Raw genomic sequence first — 22,916 nt, forward strand, 5'->3', positions numbered from 1 at the left:
CTTCTCGTTGTTTCATGCTCATCAAGCACGCTGTAGACTTCTTGTATCGATGGCCTCCAATGAAGTGTGCGGTAAACTGAGCGCTGAGCTCTTTGAAGGTGCCGATGGAGTTTGGTGCCAGTCGGCTGAACCAAATTCTCGCTGCGCCCTTCAGTGTTGTGGGGAAGGCCCTACACATGATGGCGTCCGCTACTCCTTGAAGGTGCATTAGGGTCTTGAAGGTCTCCAGGTGGTCCAGCGGGTCCTTGACCCCGTCATAACTGTCTATTTGTGGCATGCGGAATTTGCTTGGTAAAGGGTAGGAGTTGACGGTGGCGGTGAACGGCGAGTCAGTTCGGTTGACAAGGTCGTCCAGGTCGCTTGATACTCGTCCCTTGAGAGCATTCATCATAACCTCCATTTGTTCCTTCATGGCCTGCATCTCCGCGATAACAAGTGGCGGAGCAATCTCTGCGAGGGAGGGGATGCTCGTGTTCTGCCGTTCTGGTTTGCTCGGGGCGTTGCTGGCCTGGGGGCCTTCCTGATTTCTCCTGTCGGCGCTAGTTCCCTCTTGATCTGCTCCTTGGTTATTGGGGGCTGCATTCTTCTGTCTCAGTTGCTCTTCTAGGTTGTGATTTTATTTGGTGAGGCGCTCTACGGCAGCAGCGAGTGTCCTCACCTGTCTTTCAAGAGCAGTCGTAGGGGCTTCTTCTTCTTGAGCGTCGTTGGTAGTCGCCATTGAGCGAGTGAGTACCATGTAACTCTTTTGTCTAGGAAGCGAGAACGTGCTACGCTTCCCACAGACGGCGCCAACTGATGAAGCCGAAAATAGTATCACCAGTGAGTCACACATTCCTCGTACGATCAAACGGCACCTACACAACGAAAAGGAAGAACCTAGCAGAGAGTACCGGTGTGGTACCGGCCAAACACCCTCCGAAGGTCAAGTTAGAACGATTCTCACTGCTCTAAAGTGCTAGAGAGGGTAAATTATGCGTACCTCAGTTTGTGAGGATGCTTGGGCTTTTATACTAGTAGAAGGTTGACCTCTTTACCTTGGAGTAGAAGTCCTTTCCTTATAGGAGTCCTTTTGAGCGTATTTTACGGGATCTTTTCCTTATGGGGATCCTTTAAATATTATCTAGCGTGGGAAGCAAGTAAACTTGTGCCCGGTCCGTCAGTCTCAATTTTCCTCCGTCACCTTTGTTATACCGTCAGCATTTGAGCCGTCAACCACGGAGTCAGCTGATCCTATGACCGTCAGCATAAGCACCGTCTACTACGCCCAAAGAAAAAGTATTAATCCGTCGGCTTTATGTCCGTGTGGTTTAAGCTCTCCTTTTATCCTCATCAGTTATGACTGTATTCCCACTGATGGGACAAGCTGTTGATATGTAATTGTTTATTCAGACCTCTATTCTTTTGTAGCCAATGATCCTTGTAATTAATGCTTAGAGCTCTGACTTATTCTAAGAGTATATTCTATGGGATTATTATGATAATTCTTAATGTTGGTACTTGATAGGATTCATGTGGATTGAATTGTCAAAAAGGAAAAATTTACAGGTACTTGAGATGTCTTTCTCATGCTTTGGACCATTTGGGGTTTGGGGCGTGACAAGCTAGCCTCCCAAGTTTCCTAGCAAAAGACTTTTTCTTTGTTATTAACTTACTGCTACGTTGGGTTAAGACTTATAAGCCTTATTGCTCATGGTACGGTACAATTCCGTTGACTTACTTTTTTATTCTCGCTATTTACTTCTTGATCAACTTTCCTCTAATTGCTATTTTCTTCTTTCTTGATCAAAGAAACATCCCCATCATTTTCATTAATAAAGAAATGAAATTACAATATTTGAATATTGAACTACGTGATTTTGATTTTCATGAATGGTACGCTACAATGTTTGAATATTTCACTCGCAACTTGGTCTGAGTCGCGAATGACTCGTGAAATCCAGTCTATCAAAGACTCTTCAAATTCCAGCATGTACTTCTAGTGTGGCCTGTTTCGTGAGTTGGCACTCATTAGCTAGTTGGGAAATCCTCATTTTCACAAAATCTTCACCAAGCTCTCACACACAACCCTTACATTAAATCCCACAAAAATACAGGAAAATGATTAAACATAATTATAATAAAATTTGACACAAAATTAAAGCCAAAAAAAAAAAGTTGTAAATCACAATTTACAATACTCTTGATTATAAATTGTCATTTGTGATTTTTTTTTTCAAAATAAAAAATACAAATAATTAAAAAATTGGGATAATTATAGATTACCCACTTGTGGTTTAGCCCGAATTTAACTTACCTATCCGTGGTTTCATTTTTGACACTTTACTCACCTGTGCTTTCCTTCGTTACTACTCTGTTACCCACCTCCCTTTCAAACATTACTCTTAACACATTTTTTTATCAAAAACAAAATCCAAAACAGATCAAACACTCATCTCTCTCCCAAAACACACTCCCATCTACGTGTACAAATTTTCAGCATTTTAATCTTGGAGAGAGAGAGAGAGAACTCACAAATTACAATAAACACAAAACAAATGTTCCACCATGGGTATGGATTTGGTTTAGAATGAAGAGTGAGGGGGAAAGGGGGTGAAGCTTGAGGTCATGGGTTCAATGTAGATCAGAGAAAAGAGAGGGTTTAAGAGAGAAATCGTTGGCCATGGAGATCAGTGGACGAGAATGGCAGCTTCGAAAGTGTCACGATCAATCTGCTCCATGATCGAATCATTGGCCATTCGAGACTCCATCCGAAATCGAATCTATTCCTTTAAAAAAGAGATCTTATATTTCCTCAACTTTCACACCATTTTCACAAAAACAAAAATGGAGAACCTTTTGGGAAATGGGGCCTGTGGTTGGATCAACTTGGTTTGATATTGAAATGGTGGCCATGTCAATGAAGTTGCAGATTACGAGTTTGGGAAACAGATCGGCATGTGATCTGGAGTTTGGTTACTGGAGGTCCGAGATCTCGCTTTTGGTGGGTTGCATTGTGGTGGATTTGGTGATTCCGTGGGTTCTAAGTTGTTGTTTAGTTTTGAAAGTTTTACTTTGCTTCCATTATACCTAGCAAATCAAGTAACTTTTATTCTATTGTTCACAATGTTGTGATTTTTTCTTGTGGGTTTGTTGTTTGGCTTTGAAACCTTCCTTTCTCATATCTCTATTCCCTTGGTCAAGCTTTGCTGATCCTCCCTTTGGGTGCTGCCAATGTATATCCAGTGGCTTTATGTGAGTGAGATCTTGGATGTTGAAAATCAAAACTTTAGAAATTAAGTGCTGGAAATTGTTGATCCTCCCTATTGTCATGTTGTAAACTATGTTATGCTTTGATTTTAATAAATTTCTTAGTTCAAGCACAAAAAATAAGTACAAGGAAGAAAACGAAGAACAGAAGCCTTTGAGAGAAGATATTTTAGTGGCTGGTATTTGAGTTCTGTTGGGTGAGAGATTTTTAACTGGCAAGTATGGTTAGCAGTTAACCAGGATTTCAAACTAAAATCTTTAACTATGCCACTACTCTCTCTCTCTCTCTCTCTCTCTCTCTCTCTCTCTCGTGGTTTTGCTTGATTTGATTTGTATTAGTTTTCTGGGTGTATATTCTTCATGTTTGTGTATGTTCTTCATGTTTGTGAATTGTGAGAAACCAATACCATATTTTAATCTTGTTTCTCTTTTGTTTTTTTTTTTTTTTTTTTTTTTTTTTCTTGTTTTGGGAGGAGAGAGACATAAAATGGATGTAAAAAGACTTATTTACCCCTCTTTTTTAACAGAGGTAGGTAACAGAGATTAAACATAAGTAACCTCAGGTGGGTAAAGTGTAAAAAATGAAACCACAGGTGGGTAAGTTAAATTCGGGCTAAACCACATGTGGGTAAGCTGTAATTATCCCTAAAAAATTAATGCTAATAATGCATTGTTGTCAACCTCTAGTATTGATATTTCAATTGTTTAAAAATTTTTTGAACAAAGAATTTCGACTCCCCTGAGTTTGAATCCTGGTTCCGTCCCTAGTAGCCCAAAAGCTCTTATAGTCCTACGAAAATGATGTAAGCCTTATTCATGGATTTAATAATTTCGGCTTTTGTTTTAAAATCCGAACAGTGGCAACCTAGGATTCAAGAATTATTGAAATAGTGTAAATCATAATCTAAGAAACTACCAATTCAACAATCTACATATCACTAAAGTTTTCCATGATAGAATTCTAAACCTTTAATTCTTTGTTTCTAACAGTGAGAAATCATACATTGCACAATTTGGTTGCCTCTTCAATTGTATGTATTTTAAACTCCAAGTGAAAAATACACCTCCTAGCCTCCTTACTGAAGAAACCCTTCTTATGAAAACCTTAATTTATCTCTTCCTCTACCTTATATTTAACGCATCAGAGATGTGGACTTAATAGGGTAGTGGGCTGGAGTTTAAAACCCACTAGAACTTATCTCTTTAGTCTCCAAGAAGCCTATAAAACATCTTCCTCTTTTATTTATTTATTTATTATTTTAATTGCTGCACTAAATTGTATGCACTAAAATTTTAATTTTCTCACCTATTTTGTAGCACCACAAAATTGTTTACTCCCATCTTACTGTGCACACGCATATTGTACCCCAACTCTATAATAATAATGACAATGTATGGTGATAATCATAAAGACAAAATTGGGGTATTACATTGTGTCTTAGCTACCATTGGAGTTTTGCTATGTCGTTGTTCTGCAACTTGCATGGAGAACAACTTGCTATGATGTTGTTCTGCAACTTCCATATGCAACATCTTTCTCATAGAAGGTTGGCCCCACACACCAGTGAATGGATAAAGACACCTAGCCCCTTGAACAAAAGTGCTACTCCTACTCATATGTATAAACACGCTACACCAAAAGGCCTTTCGGCAAACTTGTATCCGCTCCACTAAGTATAGGGATACTAAACTCATTGATCTTGGTGCCACTAAGCTACGATCTCCATTATGTTGTGTCTACATTCTAGAGAACTTGGTTACTCTAGACCTCTATATAAACTTCAAGACATCACAATTTCAAGGTAGATGAAAACACAATTTTCTAACTCTTATAGTATTGGAGTTCTTGGAGATCATTGTGAGTTTCTAACTTAACTTTCAGAGGGTCCTCGGCTAACACCATATTGGTGCACTATGTAGGTATTTCACTCTTCAAGTTTTTTGATGTCACGGGTTCAAACAATTGGCTTATTAACGATTTTGTGCATCATCATAAATTCATAGATAAGGAATAGCCAAATGGGAATATGATTCGGAATCGGTTAGGATTAAGATTTAATTTTGGAACTAGGTTAATGGGTTTTTGATGTGTAAAATATTTTTTGTAATTTTTTATTTAAAAATGTCACATCATTAAAAAAATGTTAAGTCAATATTTTGTTAACTACGTAAGCAACACCACTAACAATGTTAACAAAAGGACTAAAACTATTCATTTTAAAAACTTAGGGCACGTTTGGTACGGATTACAATAGGAATTGTAATCTTTATTACTGAGAATGAAATGTGTTGTAATGGAATAACCAAACATATTAACAAGTTTGGTTGTGAGTTGTAACATTAGAATAAAACTTAAGATTTATTTTAAGAAATATCTTACTAATACAATTATATTTCCTTAAAAATAATATATATATATATATATTTTTTTTTTAATTTGAGAGAGAGATGAGTAATTTTTTATGATTTTTTATTTTTATAATTGTTATGTGTATATGTAAAGTTTGTTTATTTGGAAATATATTAATTTTAGAAATTGTTGCACCTACTAAGAAATAGCTATTACAACCCTTTTAGAGATGAATAGTTATTCCTCATTTTGAAGAATAGTTATTCATAAGGAATGACTATTCCCTATAATAAAAACATAATCAAATTAAAGAATAGCTAAATCATAAGAATAATTATTACATTACAATATCTATTACAGTCTACCAAACATGCCCTTAAGGACAAATTGCGCTTTTAGAGTAATTTTTTTTTTAGAATGCTTTCAAAGTAAATTTTATGGATCAATAGTGTAATTTCTCATTTTTTTTCCTCTCCAAAATTTCATTTTCACACTTCAGATTTGATTTTGTTTTTAAATTGGATATATTGTTTCATTTTCTTTAGTAATCTTGTGAAGCATGTCATTATACATGTGGCGTGTCTTAATAGAAAATACTTAGAGCATTCACATCAATAATGCTACAAACTTTAACTTTTAGCACTTCAAAAATCAATTTTATTTAACAATACACCCTACACATCCCATCTCTTTTTTTTCCCATCTATTCATTTTTAATTAATTTAACTCTCTATTTACCAATTTTTTATATTAATTTCACCCTCTTTCTCTAATTTCCTCTCTATCTCTTTCTATATGTTCCTCTCCATCTCTTTCTCTTCTCTGAAGTAAGAACAACCAGCAAACCACATCCTCTCAACCTAGCAAACCCACACTCATTGGTCAAAAATTAATTTTGGTATTTAATTTCTAATTTTCGGAATTTTAGGTTCAGGGTTATTATTTCCTTATTTTTAAGTGTTTTTAATGCTTTTTAAGTCAAATTTGCTTCCTATTATAGTTAGGTATTAATTAGTATTTATTTTAGAGTAAATTTTCTTATCTGTCAAGATTTATGGAGCCCTTAAATAAGCTTCTAAGTCTATAAACGTTTTTTAGTATTATTGATTTTAATAAAAATATAGATTTTTGTCTATTGTTTTTTTGGTGCATTCTAGAACCTTTTTCCTTGTGAATTCAAGGAACCCTAATAAATTCGAGGTTGTTTTTCTTGTTTACACTTGTTACAACTCTAAACTAAAAAGACAATTTTAACTTGTAACAATTTAGTTTACAAGAAGATGTAATATGAAACCTGTCACAATTCAATACATTGTAACTTTGGAATTTTCAACACAACTCAAAAAGCTTTTAATACATGTCTTCCATTTAATATAAAACCTGCCACGTTTTTTTCTAAAAGTTTCTAATCTAAAATGCATTCATGTAAAATAAAACCAATCACAATTCAAAATACAGGAAGATGATTCTTTCCAACACAATTAAAATATTATATAACAAAAAAATGTTGGTAGGTAATCCATTTCTCTAAACAAATTTTGTTGGTAGTTCACTTTTCTTGGAATTGTTGGTGAGTGACATCTAACAATTCTGTGTAAAAGAATGTATAACCAAATTGTAAAAACATATTAGAATGAACACAATTAAAAAAGAAAAAGAAGAAGAAGAAGACGATCTATAATGTAAAATATGAAAAGTGGGGACCTTGGGGCATAAAAATTGACGTTGTATAAGATGAAGAGTGGGGATCTTGAGGCATAGAAGATGACGTCATAGGAGGATACCAAATGGATGGCAAAGAGTCCTAAGAGCATTAGCATCCAGTTTCTACAAATTATCCCATTTTATCATCTCAAAAGTTACTTTATTTATTATATCATACCATTTTAAAATACACCCAACATCCTATTTTTTATTTATACCATTTATTCATTAAAATATTAATTTCACCACCTCTTTCTCTCTCTTCCTCTCCTCTTTCTCTCTTTTCACAATCATTCTCTCTTTTCTCTCTTAGTCTCTTTTCCTCTTCATTTATGTGTCTAAAATATCACCACCACCATAAATAAATATTTTTAAAAACCCAGTCACCATCACTGCCACTCACATCCAAGCAAACCCACTACTCATAGACCACCAAACCCACCACCAGCAACAACAAGCACAAGAAACTACCACCACAAGAACCACTAAAAAAAAAACACAAGCCACCAACAATCATAACCATAAGAAATAACCGCCACAGAGAAAAACAAAATACAAAGAACTGCCAAAAACCACCAACAACAACCACAACCACAAGAAATAGCTACCACAAGAATCACCGAGAGGAAAAAAAAACACACAAAGAAACTGTCGTTCTCGCCAACAACAACCACAATGCCTAAACCCAAAAACCTACCACTACTAATCCCACCAATTCTAGAAACCTTCCACACCGATCTCCACCTCACCATGCCACCACGTCAACCAGCAAACCCATTACCCATGGCAGCAAACCCAATACTAAAATCCACCAGCCCAAGACCAAAACCGACCAATGTCAAGAAACCCACTCATGGTGGCAACTAGAGAGAGATAGGGACAAAGAAGAGAGGCAAACCACCCCAAAACCACCGACCCAGACCCACTCACCACCACCGCCACATCAATAAAACTCCTATACCATGCCTAACTCTACTGCTACTACCACTGCATGAGGTTTCAGGTTTGAGAAAAGGAAGTTTCGAGTTTGACGAGAGGAGAGGGCAGAACAAGAGCAAGGGAGAGAAGAAGAGAAGGAAGACGGAGAGAAATGAAAGAAAGAGAGAGAAAAGTAATAAATATAGACGATATTATAGCAAGAGAGAGAGAGAATAAAATACAATAAAAAATTATACAAGCTTGCTACAGTAACATCATATATGTAAGGCAGTATTGTAGTAAGATTGTAAACTTTTTTAGAATTGGAAGACCAGGTAATGGGCTTTTTTGTGCTTTATTGATGGTAAAATATAGTAACATATACCCTATGCAAGACGGGGTACTGATGCTCTAAGGAGAAAGAATAATTAACAAAAAAAGGAATGAATAAATATTGATTATAACTATCTAGTTGAAAAAATATATATTAATTATAATGTAAAAAATTAAATACATCTAGTACTTGTACAAAACTTATGGATGGACAAGTGCTTCTTACATGGTTCGCTTCCTTACAAATGTTGCATTTTCTTTTCTTTGTTGGTTTGTTTTCTTTTGGATTCTTTAGTCTCAAAGATTTGGGTCTTCTCTTAGAAGGAGCATACAAAGGGTCTTGTAAAGCACCTAGAAGATTTGATAATACCTGGCTGTTAAGTACATAATATTATTAGAACTTGCTAAATCATCAACATCATGTATGACTAGAAGTTCCACATGAACCTTCTACAGAGCTAGGTCAAGATGTTCATATTTCTTCACTAACTGTGACCCTACCTCTACAACTTCCAAAAAATGAAGCATTAAACTATTTTCTCATCAAAATGGAAGAAATTTGTGACTTCACCTGTGTGACATAACCAGATATGCAGTATATAATATGATTCTTGGCCTTGATTGTCCATCTTTTCAAAATATAATGTGTAGGAAGAAGCCCACAAGAGATTTTTTTAACAAAAACTTGTACTCATGGTTTTAAAAACCGAGGTGGTCAATGAACCATTTTTGCATTTGGTTCTTGGTTTTGGCTAGTTTTGGGCGGTTTTGGTTGGACTGAATTGGTACTCGGTTGAACCGGCCGATTTGGTTTGGTATTTAAAACCATGCTTGTACTCTTAGGAGTAAGAAGCTCATGATTATGATTGTCCACAAACTTAAATACAATCCATGTTTTTTTGTTTTTTTTTTTTTTGTTTTGTAGACTCATCATTATTTTGTGATGAAGCCAAAAATGTTCGTCAGTCAAGGCCCTACAAAGATGAGGGAGAAAGGCACCAAAGTGTAGGGGTGGCAATTTGGGTTTGCAAGTCAGGTTTGTGTCGTGTCGAGCCATGAGTACTCTGCTATATGGGTTAACCCGAACCCAACCTGTTTAGTAAACGTGTCAAGAATTATCAACCTTAACTCGACCCGTTTATTAAACAAGTCGACCTGACACGACACGTTTAACCCATTTAATTGATAAGTTATGCAAAAGTCAATACAAATGACCCATTTAATAACCTATTTGATTAATAGGTCATACATGACCTAAATAACCTATTATCAATTTCCATATATCTAAAATCAAAATACAATTACAGTCATAAATATAGTAATATACATATAATTACAACAAAAAATTAAGCAATAATAACAAAATTTAATACATTTATTATCTAAAAGGGTCAGATGGGTTCACATGTTGAACATGAACACGACCCGTTTATTAAATGGGTCAGTCGTGTCGACCCGAATATGATCCGAACTCGTTTAGCCTCAACCCATGACCTGTTTGTAAACGGATTAGTCGTGTCGGGTTCGTGGGTCGTGTCAGATTTTGCCACCCTTACTAGAGTGGCATAGTTCTCTAATGACTAATTTAGTAGAATTCTCAATATCTCTTAGAGAATCAGAATGTAATTCTATGTGTTTGAATGTAAATACCTTTCTCTTGGTGCTTGATGGCTTATTTATAGCCTTGTTAAGAGCCCCATTATAAGTGTAGCTGTTGGGAGCCTCGTTGTGGCTCTCTTGGCTGTTTTGAGTAATGTATATTTGAGCTTAAATAGAGACTTAATTGGCTCATAATTGCTCTTTCTGACTGTTGTGGCTTGTTGGTTACGAAATCATTTATTATTGTGTAATCAATGTCGTATGGTCGTCTTGAATAAGTATGGTTGTCTAGACAATGGAAGGCCCTAGATTTTAGCCCTCATCACTTTGCTTCCCACTCTAGTTTTTGTAGGTTGTGGACCTTTTCTTTCTTTATCTTTACAACTTTTATGACGAAACCCTTCCCTCCAACAAACATATTCCACTCTAACCAATGGTTTATCTTCTTTGGATAACCATTTATGATTTATTTGAACGATGAAACCTTTTTCCTTACATATGCATTGTAACATGCATGACCTAGCATTTTTTGAGTTGTCGAATGCCATATCAGGACATGGTTCCAAAGGCCATATAGAAGCAAAAGATTGATTCAAATCATTCTTACGTAAGTCTACATCGTTTTGATCTTCTACTATTTCCGGCTCATCATATACTAAGTCTTCTACCAAATCATCACAAAGAGAGATTATTTTAGGTTCTTCATTGTTCACATTCATACTTGCAATTCGAGTAAATATTTAATTTCAAGATTTGTTCAATTACAAAACCAAAATCTAAAACATAATAAACTTCCCCAATTTCACAAACTAGTTTTATTACACCAAAATCTAATTGGAAACTTTTAGGCTTATAATAAAATTATCAAAGAAAAAAAGAAAAGTAATTTACTTGATATACTATAGAACACTAGCTCTAATAATTAAGGGATAAAGCTCAATAACATAAGAGACACAAATGGAAACACATAAACCATATAGGAGGCACTCTTACTCTCATTGTTATTGTTCTTTATCTTTTGCTTTGCAAAATCCCACTGGGGGTTAATGTTATTGTCAGCAACACCTCTTAGTCAAAATTAAAAAAAAAAATGAATTTATTTTTTTAATTTTTTAAAAGTCTGATCCTAATGGAGTAACTGTGCAAAACGAACAAAAGAAGAAAGGGAATCTGGAAATAAATGGCTTAGTCAACAATAAAAGATTACAACTCTACAAGAGTCTTACTCTTGGAATAAAGCATAAAGCTCTAAACTCAATGCACATATCAGGACTGACTTACCTTACAAACTGATTAATGCTGTTGGACAATTATTGTTGCTAATGCATTTGTTATTTTACATAGCTGTAACTGAATCTTATTTCTTGGCACAAACTGATACTAATTGAATTACATCATTAAGCCTATTCAATTACACATTGGAACTTCATATTGATGTTGCTGGACACTTAAAATTGTTGCTGATGCATTTGTTACTGCATCAGATACTTTTTATGTTAAAGAGGCCAATAACAAAAATACCCATTAAATAAAATAAATAAATATATATATATATATATATGTGTGTGTGTGTGTGTGTGTGTGTGTGTGTATGGTATTTTTTTCAAATCTGGTTTGAAAATGTGAAATATGGTATTTTTTGAGATGCTACCGGATGTAATAGGATGTATTAATTTTACAATGATTTTTAAGTAAAAGGCTAATGTGACATGTCCTTATTGGTTTACACCATGTCCTCATTGAATTTATTCTTATAATTAATAAATCTCACATGATGCACCCCAAGATGCAACTAACGCTTATGTTTTAATCTAATAAATTCATCTTACTTGCTATTCTTTGCCTCTAAATTTGCGTGTAGGATATTATACCAAATGAAGTTTATTATAAAGAAGCAAAAAAATGAACACCTATTTAAGTTAAAATCCAAACTCTAAACAATCAAAACTTAAAACAGTTTTTTAATTAAAATTATTTACTAATTTTATAATTTATCATTACTATTTATTTAACAATTTTGTTTTAATTGTTTTTTAAAAAATCAGCTTACATATGAATCTTCATCAAGTCATGCATGATATGGGAATAATACTAATATTTTTATAAACTTATGCTTTAAATGCTCCTAAAATTAAAGAAAATGTCAATACTAAAAGGAAAATAAAGGAAACAAAAAATTAAAGGATAAATATATACACACACGCACTAGCCTTTAAGCACACGCTCATGCGCGTACTCAGAGGCTCTTTTATTTTTTAGGTAAAATTTAATAATTTGCATCAATTATAATTTGGGATTACTACATTTTCCAATCACAAAAAAACCTAGAGATGCAATGAGTGTTATGCGTTTGTACCAAATATTAAAATTATAATTGATGCAAATTATTAAATTTTACCCAAAAAAATAGTAACTTTTTAACGTGGCTTTCTAAAATTAAAAAAAAAAAAAAATTAACGTGGGTTTAAAAAAAAGAAATATTTTCGGCCAATTAAAAAAATAAAGAAAGAGAAAAGTTTAAACGTGAAGTTTGTTTCTGAATAAGTGGATTAGTGGGAGAGTAATCCTTATTTTGTAGACAATGTTTTAGTGGGAGTTAAAGATGTATTTTTATTTTGTTGTCCTTTAGTTCTGCCTCTACTTAAATTTAGAGAAATACGGGTATTTTGGACAAAAAAAATCCGATCCAAACAGGGGAAGCCCCTTAAATAGTAACATAGATATAATAAAAAGGGGCTATTACCTATAATTTATTAGTATTTTTAAATTTTTAACAATAAAATAGAGTGGGAAGGACATTTTTGGAAAAGCCAAGGGGCCTTAGCCCACCCCTCCCCGTGGACGTCCCAAAAAAGATTTGGAAACTTTTTTTTGGGGGATTTGTAGCACATTAGGTTTTTGACAAGGTGACTCTTGTGTGCTTGTGTATCTAGAGTGGGGTGTATGTGTATGAGTCTCTTTTTCTTATTTTTATTTTAGGAGTCGTCACCAATCATTGGTTTTGTATTAGGTGTGATTAATCACGTAGATGTTTAATTTATTTTAAGTTATCTAATTAACGAAACCAAATTTCAAAGGTTCATTAATTAAGGTAAACCAAAAGTTTTTGAATCAAAGATCTTGAACTCGAAAGTTTGGTTATGTGTTTTAAAAAGGTTTTTGCAAACAATATACATACATTCATATATATATGTGTGTGTGTGTGTGTGTGTGTGTGCATGTGCGCGCACGCGTATACATGTGAGTAAATATTTACGTATAGCTAGCATGTGAATATTAACTTCAATAACATATACAATTAAAACATGTAAGATATATACATAAGTAACACGTGAATAAGCATACAAATATACTATACACATGTTACTTATGTATATATCGTATGTATATACTAGCAACTAGTATATTTGTATATACTAGCGACTGGCCTGATACACCAATGCTAGCCTCCAACAGTTCTGTCCTCATTTGATTTGGAGTTACGGTCATCAAGATATCGCACTTGCAAGGAAGGTAACGTAAAGCTGAAAAATTCTGAATGTTTTTTTCATGAAAAATTCATATCTTTTTGATCCAAAGCAAATATCGTTGAGCCTTTTTGGTAAAAATTAACTAAGACCTTGTTTTTCAAGATGGTACAGCCTGCTTATTCTAGTTCTCGCCCAATCGGTATAGTTTATTGTGTGAAGTTAGGTAAAAAACTACTTGTTTTTCCTAAAAAAAGTGAAGATTTTATTAGGGTTTTCAGTATTTTGGTGATATCTCATCTGTTTTAACTCCGATTTTAGTTCGTAAACTATCATTTCAAAGGGAAAAATATGCCCTATGAGGTGGTCCAAAATTCAACACAATCCAATGGTCGGATCAAAAAGTCAAAGTTTTGACCATACCTAGTTTGGGTTTTGGCCTTAATTGTTGTAAAATGACTTTTTCAAATGTTGTAACTTTTTGATCAAACACCCAATCATATTGTATTTATTTTTACCCTTTTTGGCTTTGAAATTCATGATTTTGCAAAAAAAATTTGGTTGTTGCTTTGACACGTGAATCAGGGTTAAACAAAATACAGTATCTATACTCCCCTTCCCTCCACCCCTGATTGCACGTGCACACACACACAATAATAATAAGGGTAAAATATTATTTTGGTTTCTAAACTATAATGAAAGTTTGTTTTTCGTCCTTAAACTTAAAAAAAAAAAATTCTTTTTTCATCCCTAAACTTTGTAAAAACTTTTTTTCAATGGTTTAGAAAAATAATGACGAAAAAATAAAATTTTCAATAATTTCAAAATGAAAAACAAACTTTTAAGTTTAAGTACATAAATAAATCATTTTCAATAATTTAGGGATGAAAAATGAACTTTTTAAAGTTTAAGAATGAAAAAAAAATATTTGTAAAGTTTAAGAATTAAAATAATATTTTACCCTAATAATCTTTCGTTTTCATTTTAGTTATCATGCAACTAAGTACTAAATGAACTTCTTCTAAAAAAACAAAAGTACTAAATGAACATGTTGGAAATTTTTTTAAAAAAAGTATGAGCAATGTTATGTCACGTGAAGATATATATATATATATATATAGTTGATAAGTACTATCCACTACAATAAAATATTATAAAGATACACCATATACTTTTACCAAAAAAAAAAAAAAAAAGATACACCATATACGACCTAATCTATTCATCAAATATATTCTACCTAATCTTACATGTGAGAAGATGCATGGAACGTGTTAAAACTTAAAATACATGTTGATTACGGTGGTGGATATTATAGGATAAAACATATCTAAACTATATATATGCAAAATTGTAAATCAAATAAAATATAACATTTAACATATTGATTTATTAAGCATTTTGAGTTTTGCTTACATAAATTCTCCATCTAGTGAATAAAAATATTAGTATAAGCGGCAAATTCGAAGTGGTTGATGGCAAAAACTCCAAATCACAAATCTTAGGGCCCATTTGGATTGAAAGGGGAAAGAGGAAGAGTAGAGTAGAGTTGGCTAAAAATAGGTTAATTTTGGGCCAAATTTACTCTATTCTACTCTATTTCATCTCCCCCCCTCCTTAATCCCAACAGACCATTAGTCCACATTAATTTCTAAATAAAAGAAAGTCTACTTTTGAGTCTTTAACATTTAGCACCACCGCGCACCCTTGGTGCGATAGTCACTCCACAAGTATAAATGTTTATAGGGTGTGAGGGGTAAGGGCCAAGGTTCAAGTATCTAGGAGGGAGTTTCACACATAAATACATTTAAATTAGGTTAGAGTATAAATTTTCTATCTTGTATAAAAAAAAAAATTTAGCATTTTTTTACCCCAAAAAATAATAAAGAAGTACATTAACCAACCCCCAATCACCACCATGCATGTGTCATGGTTAGAAAAAAAAACTAAATCACCACCATGAGATAAGATGGTTGGAGGTTTACTTCCGCAGTCACTTTTTTTTTTTTTTTTTCGTTTCAAATTGGGAAGAAAATGACATTGAGAATAAGATTACAAAATTAATCTTCACCATTTCACTTCTTGATCATCCATATCAAATGCTCTTAATACTGTCCCTAGACTATTGTCAATTTAACTTGCAACACTCTATGTCTAGAAGATATTTTCTTTAACTTTTTTTCCTGTTGGGTTAATAGAGAATGTACTTCGGTTACTCGTGCCGCCACTAAATTTTCCTTTAATTTGGTTAAGATTTTATATTTTAACAAAGAGAAACAATTTACCACCTATGGTTTGTTGTGAATGTATTGTGAAAATATTATAGATATAATACTTCTTTTTTTAATAAACTAAGTATGATAAAAATCTTAAGAACTGCTTGTGAGGTTGACTGTAGTTCTTGCTTTCCAATTTGAATAATATTGAAGATTAAAAAAAAAAAATCTATATCAAACACACGGTAAGGAAAACCATATATATATTTTTATTTTTATTTTTATTATCCTACTTTTCTATCATTTCAATAAAAAAAAGAGTCTAAATCTCTTATTTGAGGTAAAGATTTGCCCCTTTATTTTTTTTTAATCAATAATAAATAAAGTAAAAAAATAATTAACAGATGTCTTAAGAATATTAGTTTAAAATATATTTTTTAATTTTTTATGACAAAAAAAATAAAGCAACTAACTTTTAAAATAATTTTTTATTTTTATTTTTATAAAAATAGTATTAAAACTTTCATAAGGGTGCATGTTTTTCATAAGAGTGCATGTTTACTGACCCATAAAGTAAAGTTACAATTATATATATATTTTTAAATTTTTATGATTAACTTTTTAACCTTATAGGCTTATTCTAAAAACAAACATGATTAAAAAAAAAAAAAAATCGACATTCTCATTTATCCAACTTTTTCGGTCTTTCTACTCTTTTTTTCCCACCCTTCAATAATCATTTGCAATTATTTATTTATTTTATTTACACATTTTTCAAAACTTTCCTAAATATAAGGGTTTGTGTCAAGTCCTAAGTCCTAACTCCAAGCCAAACCCAGGTTTGTTTACAACTGATGTGACGTTTGCATTGGAGTTCCTTTCCTTTTCCTTTGCGGGCTCAAATTTCAAACTTATCCTACACACACTCTCTCTCTCTCTCTCTCTCTCTCTCCACTCTCCACCACTTTTAAACTCCCTGCGGACCAGCCTCTGTTTCCGCCAATTTCCCTTGTCGTCAAATTATTCAACACCATTTTAATTATTTCTTTTTATTTATTTATCAAGATTCCACTGTATTTCAAAATTTTAATAATAATCCCCATTCCCCATTGGACTTTTGCTACCTTTCCCGTCTTTTCTTTTCCTATCTCTCATCAACAATATTGCTTGCTTCCCCAACACACTCTCACTCTCACTCACTCACTCTTCACTCTCTTTCTCTCTCTCTCTCTCTCTCTCTCTCTCTCTCTCACTTTTGCTTTTTTTCTTTTGGTTTCACGCTGCGAAATTTCCAATGATTTCTCCGTCAAAGCCCTAACTTCTTCTTCCCTCACCAGATCTGAAACTCTCTCTCTATTCAGGTACTCTCCCTTCTCTCTTCTCTCTCTCTCTCTCTCTCTCTCTCTCTATTCAGGTACTCTCTCTTCTCTCTCACAGTTCTTCAAATTTGCTCTCACATTGTTGTGCTTCTTTCTCTCAATTAGATCGACTAAGAAGAAGCTTGAAATTTAGCTTAACAACCTGCATTTTTTTTTGGACAGATCCTACTGTAATTTGCACTTCCAAGTACGGACGTCTCGGTTCTCGAAGCTTTTCTACATCTTCCAAATTTTCTGCTTTGTAAGTATCTCTAACTTTATTTTCTCAAAGAAACAATTTTTTTTTTTTTTAAGAATTATTTTTTTGAAAATGTAGTTTAAGCTGAAATGCGGTTTCTTTCAGTGGAGAAATAGATATTGGAATTTTATGCTTTTTGGTACCCAACAAATGATAACGACAGCTCGGCTAACTAAATTATTTTACTTTACAAGCTTTAGTCTTTTTCTTTTTAGCTTTCCTGTATTTTCCAGCAAGCCAAACAGAGCGTCGGTGACAAATTCGCTTCATTTTCCTAACTCTTTTTGTTTGTTTGTTTATTTGTTTGGCTGTCGTTGTTATCAGATTGTTTGATTTCCATTTCACAATGGAGGAGCCATTAGCACAACCTGACGAAGATCCAGTACAAAAACCCCAAATTCCAACAAAAAAAACTACTACTACTACTGCTACTGCTACTTCATCAGAAGCTGTGAAAAAGGTTGCGAAAACTGTGAAACCTGCTGCAGCAACTGGTTCCGTTAGGAAGAGATTGGACTTGAAAACGGGTCCGGGTTCTGGTTCGGGCTTGAGCTCTACTTCGAGTGTGATGAAGCCAACTTTGAGTGCGTCGTTGAAAACTGCAAATGCTGTGCCGGCCGCCGCGAGGCGAAACAGCACGGGAGGGTTGCCGGAGAAGCGACAGAGCAATGCCGGTTCGGTTGCAGGCAGAAAGACTAGCAGTGTGTTGGGTTCGGAACCAGTGCGGCAGCCTGTACCGGAACCTAGAAGGAGTTCTTTGCCTTCGGTTGTTAACAAGGCTTCTTCGACTCGGAGTAGTGTTCCGGAGACTAGAAAGTCGATTCCAGTGTCGCCAGTGAGCCGGGTTTCGAAAACAACACCGACTGGGTCCAATGTGAGTAAGCAGGAGAGTGTGAGGAGGTCTTTGGTTAAGCCGGCACTGTCCGCCTCCTCCACTTCTTCTGCTTATAGGAGGATTACTTCTACTTCATTGGACAGTAGCGGCAGCAGTGGGATTAGGAGGTCGGTTTCGAAGCTATCCTCCCCATCATCATCCCGGTCGCCTACAGTTTCGAGTGGATTGAGAGGTGGGTCTTTGTCGATGTCTCTGGACAGGAGTGCTAGTTTGTCTGGACGGAGAAAAGTGGGGACTCGGACTCCTGAAAGCCGGGACTCTAGGTTCATTGTTCTTCCACAGGTGGAGATTAAAGCTGGTGATGATGTGGTAAGCACTGTCTCTGCAAACCTTTTAATTGTTCATGATGGTACAAGGATACTTTAAATTTTGTTTTAGTTATTTAGAAATCTAGTTGGCTTTGAAGGGCTTTAAAATTTATTCGTTGAAGCAAGTAAAGGTGGTTGCCATTAGTTTGCTGTGGTTTAGTGACATTGCTATGTTCTCCTTTTTATTGTGCCTATCAATGAACACCATTGAAGATATATGCCTTTAGACGTTTTCCTCTTGATGATAATCACAAAGCTTCTGAATTTCTATGGAAATGAGTTTGAGTTAGGTACCTAACGAGGGTGTGTGTTTGTTGCCAAAGTGTTTAGTTATTGCCCATCATTATTTTTACAAGTAATAATGCAAAGGAGTGTACACTAGATGTATGCAACTTACCTATCAAAAAAAAAAAAAAACACTAGATGTGTACAACTGGTACTTGGACACCAAGTAAAAGTACAACTATCATGCATATCAAGAGAATTGGCAAGTCATCATAGACTGGAAGCATGTATCAACTCAAATAGAAATTTGAAGAAAGAAAGTTTTAGGTCAGTAACACTTTCTTTTTTGAATAAGTCGGTAATACTTCTCACCCCCTTCAAAAGTTCTACCATTCTTCCCTCTTCAAAGCACTTATCCAGTTTTCACTGTTACAACTCCTTCCATATATGTCTTGCCAACTCTCTTACAGCTCCAGGACACCTTTGGCATGACCCAGTAAACCCTTAAAAGAGAAAATATGAAACACCTAGGCTCTTGAGCAGCAATGTAGTAGAGAAATAGGTGATCTAAAGTTTACCCAGCCATTTTACACATACAACACCAAATTATCATGATTAACTTCCATTTCCTGATCAACAGTTAGGATTTTACCTGAAATTACTGTGCAAATAAAGAAAGCCACCTTAGATGGGATTTTAGACTTCCATAAACTCTTCCAAGGAAAACACGAGGAAGTTGTTGGGTGCAACATTTCGTAAAAAATTTAACTTCAAAGACGTGCCTAGCAGATGAATTTCGATAAATATTTATTCATTTATTTTTTTATAAGTGAAATTTCATTAAATAAAAGGCTAGAAGGGTGCCACCCATGTACACAGAAAGTGTACCATGGTACGCCAAAATTAAATGCTAAAAGTACGTTCATCAATCAAATCAGGCAAAACAGTAAACGGAAACAGTCCAAAACCATTTATTCACTCAAACAGATTGTTAAGAAATAATAGCTTTAGGTCATGAATAGATTTCTCACAACCCTCAAAAGTCCAAGCATTCCTCTCCTGCCAAAGACCCCACCTAAGGCAATGGGGAATCATGGTCCAAATCTTTGCATTGCAACATGTGCTCAACTTGCCTCTCTAGCTAGCTAAAAGCTCCACAACACCTTTTGGCACAACCCAATACACCACAAACCATGAGAAATCCATGGCCCAAAGCTCTCTAGCTACCGTGCAATGGAGAAGTAGATGGTCAATAGTTTCCCCATCCCTCTTGCACGCGTAGCACCAATCAAGTGCAACTATTCTCTACTTCCGAAGGTTATCTCTATTGGCATAACCCAATACACCACAAACCATGAGATCCATCCCTCTTGTACGCGCAGCACCAATCAAGTGCAACTATTCTCTACTTTCGAAGGCTATCAATATTGGGAACTTTATGAGAATACTCATAATCTAAACGTATTTTAAAAAGAGTGACAATTGGTAAGACCCCTGACACTAGCCCATTCAAACAAGGTTCTACTTAGCAATAATTTCAATTGGGCCCTTGATCTTTTCACATCTTCAAAAATCCAATGATTTTACTCAATCCACAATAGCCACATCAAACATTTATCGTTGAATGATCCCCAAAACAATTCCTCCACCCAAACAAAATATTTGCAAGGGTGGGAGATGGAACTCGTATACGCTTTTGGCATGATAGGTGGATTGGTGAGAATTCTTTAAAAGATCGCTATCTTGAGCTTTATGTATGTTCAGCGGTCAAGGATGCTTGCATCTCTGAGGTATTATGGGCTCCAGAAGGGGATACTATTAGAGTGTGGAATTTAAGGTTTTATAGAGCGTTTGAAGATTGGGAGTTGACTGCATCTTATTCTCTATTTCAGCTTATCCAATCTCGTATTCCTCGGGGTGATAGGAGAGATACTCGTTGCTGGCGGCTAAAAGGGGATGGAAAGTTCGACACCCAGTCTTACTACCATGAGATTCGGGGTGCCTCAAATTCTTTATTTCCTTGGAAGGGTGTTTGGAAACCAAAAATTCCTAAGCGTGTGGCGTTCTTTTTGTGGACTGCTGCACATGGTCGGATCCTCACTTTGGATAATCTAATGCTTAAGAGTCGCCCTTTGGCTAATTGGTGTTGTATGTGTTGCTGTGATGGGGAGTTGGTAGACCACCTTCTTCTTCATTGTCCTGTTACTCATTCCCTATGGGCTTTCATGCTTCAGGCTTTTGGTATTCATTGGGTTATGCCAGGTTTGTTGGCGGGTTTGTTATCTAGTTGGCATTAGTGGCTTGGGAAGCATAATTCGGAAATTTGGAATTTGGTTCCAGGGTACCTAATGTGGATTGTGTGGTTAGAGCGAAATCGTCGATCTTTTGAAGATAAAGAGAAAAAGTTGGAGGAGTTAAAGATTTTATGCCAACGCAGTCTATTGGAGTGGTCTCGTTGTTGGGGTTTTACTGCGTGTTCTTCTCTCTTTGAGTTTATGCCTTCCCTTAGTTTAGTTTCCTAACTTCTCTTTCGCTATTGTGTTGTGTTGTGTTGTTGTTCATCATCATGAATATCTTGTACTTCTCTTTTATTTTTTTCCTTCTTTAATATAAGATTTTTGATTACCTATCAAAAAAAAAAAAAAAAAATATTTGCAATTCCTTGGTAACACTCATTGAATCCCAAACAATTGAAATACTCAATTGCATAAATCATATGCGACCTCACAATGCATCAACAAGTGATTAACCATTTTCCCATTGCACCGGCACATGCAACATCAATAACTAGAGTGAAACCTTGTTTGATAAGGATATCACAGGTAAGTATCTTCCCCCTAGCATGCCTTCTCATCATCAATGGCTGAGAAGTGTAGTCCATCCAACAAAGGTCATCTTAGTCCTTTGGCATATAAATTCCAATTGAAAAATAAAGTACAAAACTATTTTGCACCAATGTCCACCTGGTCAGTCACCAGTGAACACCTCCCCTTCCATAGATAAATGACCTATGGTGTTACTTCTATGATGTGGGTTTGCAAGGTGATGAAAGAACTTTGTGTTCTTTTCCCCTCCCTTAGGCCAAAGTGCTCAAGATTTTTGCCTCCAACTAATTTTCTCTGTGAGAATTATCTTCTCAAGTTCAGCAGTTGCCTATTCTCATTGCGCCTTTTCAGCATTTAAAAAAGGGATTATTCTCCTCAGGCCTCAATCACATCCAGCACCCAGATGCTTTCTTATAAACAAGTCTTCCTTTATTATTGTTGTTGTTATATATTATTATTATTATTATCATTATTAGTTGTTTCTTTTAAGAAAAGTTCACTAACCATAAAAGACGGATAGCTTCAGTTTAGCTGCAGGAAATAAGAATTTGGGATCTGATATTAGTGAATATAATAGAGGTGCTGACGTTGAAGGGAAATAATGGTTTGGTTTATCATCAATCAGAGCAACTGACAAATTTCCTTCAATCACCAGTCTCCTATGGGGATGTGCCAATGCAATTTTTCTTGCATGTGCTTTATGGAGCAAATAAGAATATGCATATAAATTCTTTTCAATTAATAAGAAAAACAATAGAATATTCATGTTATATTGCTCCTACTTCAGTATATGTGGTTCTTTCTCATACTGTTGAAATGAATCACTCCTTAAAAATTATTATATTGGAGGCAATGAGCTTTTAATTTATTACTTATTAGTGCTTCATTTATTTATTTATTTATTTTATAAATTTTTTGTTATTAGAGGTTGGATCTTCGGGGTCACAGAGTTCGCAGTCTCAATGCTAGTGGCTTGAACTTGTCAGCAAATTTAGAGGTAAACTGATGTTATGTCTGATGCATCATTAGTTATATATGGTCAACTTTTTATTGGAGAAACATTTTACCCTTCTGTTTTTAATTAGATTCCATGTTAATATCATTATCTTTAAATTCCTTGTTAAGTTCTTTTTTTTTTGGATAAGTAAATTCCTTGTTAAGTTCTTGTGGACGAACTTCTATATCCTGAAGGTTTGATGAATGATGTAGCTTT

The 22,916-nt window shown here is 34.7% G+C and overlaps 1 protein-coding gene across 2 annotated transcripts in view; it reads left to right on the forward strand.

Moving 5' to 3' along the window:
* Positions 1-16,813: 16,813 nt before the first annotated feature.
* The window catches only part of LOC115992162 (187-kDa microtubule-associated protein AIR9), a 39,255-nt gene continuing 33,152 nt past the window's right edge, over positions 16,814-22,916 (forward strand). The window contains exons 1-4 of one of the 2 annotated variants that reach the window (XM_031116242.1): positions 16,814-17,194; positions 17,375-17,453; positions 17,775-18,654; positions 22,629-22,700. In XM_031116242.1, coding sequence (XP_030972102.1) covers positions 17,797-18,654; positions 22,629-22,700 — 930 coding nt within the window. In that variant the 5' untranslated portion in view covers positions 16,814-17,194; positions 17,375-17,453; positions 17,775-17,796. The remainder of the gene's footprint in view (positions 17,195-17,374; positions 17,454-17,774; positions 18,655-22,628; positions 22,701-22,916) is intronic. The other variant, XM_031116243.1, reaches the window with a different exon arrangement.

Source organism: Quercus lobata, chromosome 5, assembly GCF_001633185.2.
Source record: "Quercus lobata isolate SW786 chromosome 5, ValleyOak3.0 Primary Assembly, whole genome shotgun sequence".
In the NCBI taxonomy this organism is placed as follows: domain Eukaryota; kingdom Viridiplantae; phylum Streptophyta; class Magnoliopsida; order Fagales; family Fagaceae; genus Quercus; species Quercus lobata.